The sequence below is a fragment of the Papaver somniferum genome, chromosome 9 (genome assembly GCF_003573695.1).
Source record: "Papaver somniferum cultivar HN1 chromosome 9, ASM357369v1, whole genome shotgun sequence".
NCBI lineage: Eukaryota > Viridiplantae > Streptophyta > Magnoliopsida > Ranunculales > Papaveraceae > Papaver > Papaver somniferum.
Window position 1 is genome coordinate 188693886 of NC_039366.1, and position 4845 is coordinate 188698730.

Here is a 4845-nt window from a genome sequence, read left to right on the forward strand (position 1 = left end):
CCAAGAAAACTTTCCACCCTTCTTTAAGGTGTTGAAGAAGTCTCTGCATTTGTCAGAGGATCGGGCGATGAATCTACCCAAGGCCGCCATATGGCCATTCAGTCTCTGTACATCCTTGACCGTTGCTGGGGAAGGCATTTCCAATATGGCTCGTACCTTCTCGGGGTCAACCTCAATTCCTCGTTTGGTGACCAAGTAGCCCAAGAATTTTCCTGAGGTTACTCCGAAGGCACATTTGTGGGATTGATCTTCATGTTAAAGTTTCTCATTTGTGTGAAGATTTCCCTGAGATCATGTGCATGATCTTGTGGGAGTTTGCTCTTAACAAGCATATCGTCTACGTATACCTCTAGGGTTTTGTGTATCCAACCGTCAAACATCTTTTCCACCATTCTTTGGTAGGTGGACCCTGCATTTTTTAACCCAAATGGAATTTTGATATAGCAGTATAGGCCACGAGGGGTGAAGAAAGCGGTATGTTCTTGATCTTCCTCGGCGAGGGGGATCTGGTTATAACCAGAGTATCCGTCCATCAGAGACAGCAATTCGTATCCTGAGGTTGCTTCTAAAAGTTGGTCTATGTTAGGGAGTGGGAAGCTGTCCTTAGGAAAAGCTTTGTTAAGGTCGCTAAAGTCGATACAGATCCTTACTCCCCCGTTTTTCTTTGGTACGATCACCATGTTAGATATCCATGTTGCATATTGGACTTCTCGTATCACCCCTGAAGCTTCCATTTTCTTTAGATTTTTCTGGATGGCTTCATGGTATTCTGGTGCCACTTTTCTCATTTTTTTCCGCATGGGCTTGTGCTTTGGGTAAATTTTTAGGTGATGACAGCACACTTCGGGGTCTATTCCTGGCATATCTTCCATACGCCACGTGAAGATATCGGAATATTCCCTTAGGACCTGTATTAGCTTCTCTTCTTCTTCCTTGCTGAGGAGTGTCCCTATTTTCACCATACCCGGGTTTTCGGGAGTTCTGATGTTGACCTCCTTGGTTGGCTCCGAGGCCGAGAAATTTGATTTTATTCCCCTATATCGGAGAGGTTTTGTACTGGTCCAATGGGAGGTTATTGTCCATTGCGAGTTCGTTGCCTGATCGTCTTGCATCATTCGTTATAGATATGTAAGCATCGATTTCAGCTTGATTTTTGGCATTCTTAGCTCGTTTCTTTTTTGCTCTGGCAGAGTTTATTTTGTTCTCTCCGTATTGAACTTCTGTCTCGTAGCAATACTTTGTTTGCCAAAGTCTCCAATAATTTATGCCACTCCGTCAGGCGTAGGAAATCTTAGCCTTTGATGGTAAGTCGAGGACACTCCTTTGATTCCGTGGACCCAGGATCGTCCGACAATGGCTGTGTAGGGTGACAGTACATCTACCACACAGAAAGTGGTTAGGGTAAGAATTCTCCCAACCCGGATTTCTAATGTTATCTCTCCTCTTGGACGGGTTGATGACCCGTTGAAGCCAAATATGTTGTAAATCGAGGGTATGAGGCACTCGTCTTTGAGGCACACTTGTTTGAATGTTTCATAGAATAAGATTTCAACAGAACTGCCACCATCGATCAAGATTTTGGGCATTGCCCAGGGTAGTGCTTTAGTCTTTGCTTCCTCGCCCTCGTGCTCGGGGAGTGCGATGGCCATCGTGACCACTTGTGGATAGTTATGGTTTTTTCCTCCTTCTGGTGTCTCCGAAGCTGAAAAGCTGATGGGTAGTTTCATCCATTTTTCGATTGGGGTTCTCTGGTTACACTGAAAACTTCATCGCCTTTGAATTTTCGTTTGTGAATTCTTCCAGTAATATTTCCTTCTCGTACGGGGGTGGTTATCTCCGAGTGTGAGATGGTATTGCAGCCTAAGTACTGTACCTCGCGGGGGATCTCCGCACGATGTATGGGTTCCCCAGTGGTGGGTGGGGCTGTCGGTTGTGCAATATATTCTTGGAGTTTTCCCTCGCCAATCATTTCTTTTAGCACCTTCTTTAAGTCCCTACACGAGTCTGTCGTGTGGCTGTGAAATTGGTGGATTTCACAGAAGTCAGTCCTATTTTTAGTTCGTTCTGGTTGCTGACCTCTATTCCATGGGTAAGTGATTTTATGATGTCCGTCGATCTTATTGAGGATCTCGGATATGGGGGTAGTATTAGGGGTGTCAATGTTCCGGGTCCTCCCGGGTATCACTAGACCCTGACCCTACTTATAAAGGTCGGATCCGGGTCCTAATGGTTTCGGGTCCGGTTCCTACACTTGTGGACCCAGAACCGGACCCGTTTAAATACCCGGGTACCCGCCGGTCCCGGGTACCCATTGGGTCTTAAGAAAACTATTAAAAAAACCTCAAAAACTTAATATTTGTATCTTTTTGGCTTGGATTTAAATAACTTTTATAAAATTTATTATTATTTCTTATTAATGTACTAAATAAAGATTAAATGTAAGAGAAAAATTTAAAACGAGTAAAATATCAAAGCTAAAACTAGCAAAAACATGAATAAAAGTATGAATAAACGGGTACCCGATACCCGTCGGGTCCTAAGTTGCTAATGGATCCAACTTTAGGACCCGGAACCGGACCCAAGTCTACCGGATCTGGCTCCGGTTCCGGGTAATGGGTAACCATTGACATCCCTAGGTAGTATAGACTGGGTCAATGAACTTTCCCTTCTTCTGTTGGGTCTGGTATTTTCTTTTCCATCCTCCAGTCCGATGGTTGTCAAACTGAGTTGACCCATTGTTGGATCGCCTTACTCCTTGGGCCGGTACTGGGCGGCTCTGTGGTTCTACCACATTTGCTCCTCTACTATTTCCTTTTGCCATCTTGTCATAAGTTCCATCATGGAGTTCCTCCAAGGCTATGTAGTCCTCTTGGATTTCTCTTAGCTTGCCCAAGCTTTTTGGCATGGCCTCATACATGCGGACAAAAAGAGGGTCTGTCTTTCTAAGACTATTCTTGAAACCTAAGATCGCATAGTCTTCAGGGACCTTTCCGATCTCGGCACATAGTTTTCTCCATCGTGTCACCAGGGAGCGGAGCGACTCGTTTGGTCCTCTACATATTTGAAACAGCGCATCAACTTCTGGTCGGATTCTACTGTTATGAATATATGTTTCTAAAAACAGCTCGGATAGGTGAGCAAATGATTTGACTGAGCCTTTGGGTAGATTGTTATACCATAATAGGGATTCATCTCTTAGAATAGTCGGGAAAAATTTACACAACACCACATCGTAGTGGTCCCATTGGGTCAGTGTCATACGATAAGTCCTAAGGTGCTCAATTGCATCTCATGTTCCTGTGAACGGGGGTGTGAAGACTGGCAGGGAGCATTTCCTTGGGAATGGCAATCTTAGTAGATTTTCGAATAAGGGAGATTGTCCTGCTTCTTGCATGACTACTACCAACTTCTTATTCTCCTGCTTCCATGTAGCTTCTCTATACATTGCTTTGAATCGGTTGACTCGTGCTTGGAGTTCACCCTCATTTCGCCTAGTTTCAGCCTTCTTTCTTCTTCCCAGAGCTCTCTCGGGCGATAAAGATGGTTCATGGTGGCGATGCCTTGATCGCCCTGAGTCATCGTCCGATTTTTCGACGTATGACACAATCTTAGAGCGAGTTGACATCAATTTCTCCCCTCGTTTTGGGTTTGTGGCTACGAGATTCTCGGTCTCGTGGTCAATAATTACTTCGTCGATTTGGTTCTTGTTTCGTCTATGTTTGGGATCAACATCTGATGACCCCTCGGATAGGCTATCCTCGTGGTCGGGCACGCCTCTGCTTACCTTAGGAAATCGATCCGTTGTTTCCTCATTCGAGGTGTCATGGATGTTAATTCGTTTGTCGTCTTGCAGATGCTCGAAAGGGTTTTCCTCCTATGGGATTTCTTCAATGGTGGTGAGTGGTACCTTCTTTGTTACTTTGCATTTTAGCCTGCGGTTTCTCCGTTCCAGCTTTCTATTACGCCTTTCTAATTTCATCATTCTCTTATCCTGGGCCTCTTGGATTTTCAGGATGGATGCGATAACAGCATTAGCATCGGCAAGGTCTGAAGGGTTGTCCTTCTTGGCCTCACTGTTTGATGCTTGTCTCGGCAAGCAGCTCAACCCTCCTGGCTGAGTAAGATGAATGACATCGCTTCTCGAATGGGTTTCCTTCGCCTTCGGAGCTAGAATTATCGGTTAGTCCTTCCCGATATTGGTCATCGGGTTGTCCCTCGCCTGGGATCAGAGCCTCGCCTGGCTCCATGTCGTCGAGTCCTTCTGTTTGGGCTCCACCATTTTCTCCTTGGCTCGCACGAGTAGATCGTAGCGTCACCATTACCTTCCCTGCAACATATGCAATAATACTTAATTTGTTTTTCTTTTAGAAAAGTGGGACCCTAAATTTGCAGGTCACATGCAATTACTAAGTCATAGTTTAGACTGGACAGTTTAGTACATGAAGACTTTGCAGTAGATTTTGGAGACATGTGAAAATGTCAAAACATCCCTCTTTGCATGAGGTGTTGATGATGGAGAAAAGGTGTTTTTCCAGTCCCCTCTTTTTGAGGAAATATCTCCTTCAACACGCCATACCCATGTAGGGAAAGAACCTAATTATGACGATTGAGTACGTTTTCCCATTCTAGGAAATATATCTCATCATATTTTAACTTATGATTTCAAACAAACTTTAAGTTTGATGACTGATTATATACTCATTAATTCCTCCCCTTGACTTAAATTTAAATTTTTAAGAAGGAGATTCCAAGATTATAGTGAGTTTGATGATGAACATCATGAAAAGTTCGTCTTTTTCAACTCTCATAAGGTGATTGCTTCCTTATGTAGCCTACTGACTAGCA

General features: G+C 44.1%; 2 protein-coding genes across 2 annotated transcripts; both read right to left on the minus strand.

The window, feature by feature from the left end:
• Nucleotides 1-1262: 1262 nt before the first annotated feature.
• On the minus strand, nt 1263-1649 carry LOC113312996. The gene has a single exon (XM_026561728.1). The coding sequence runs from the start codon at nt 1647-1649 to the stop codon at nt 1263-1265; it is 387 nt and encodes a 128-aa protein (XP_026417513.1).
• A 983-nt stretch (nt 1650-2632) lies between these two features.
• LOC113312997 lies at nt 2633-3259 on the minus strand. Its single transcript, XM_026561729.1, has one exon. It carries the CDS (start codon nt 3257-3259, stop codon nt 2633-2635), a length of 627 nt encoding a protein of 208 aa, XP_026417514.1.
• Nucleotides 3260-4845: the final 1586 nt, after the last annotated feature.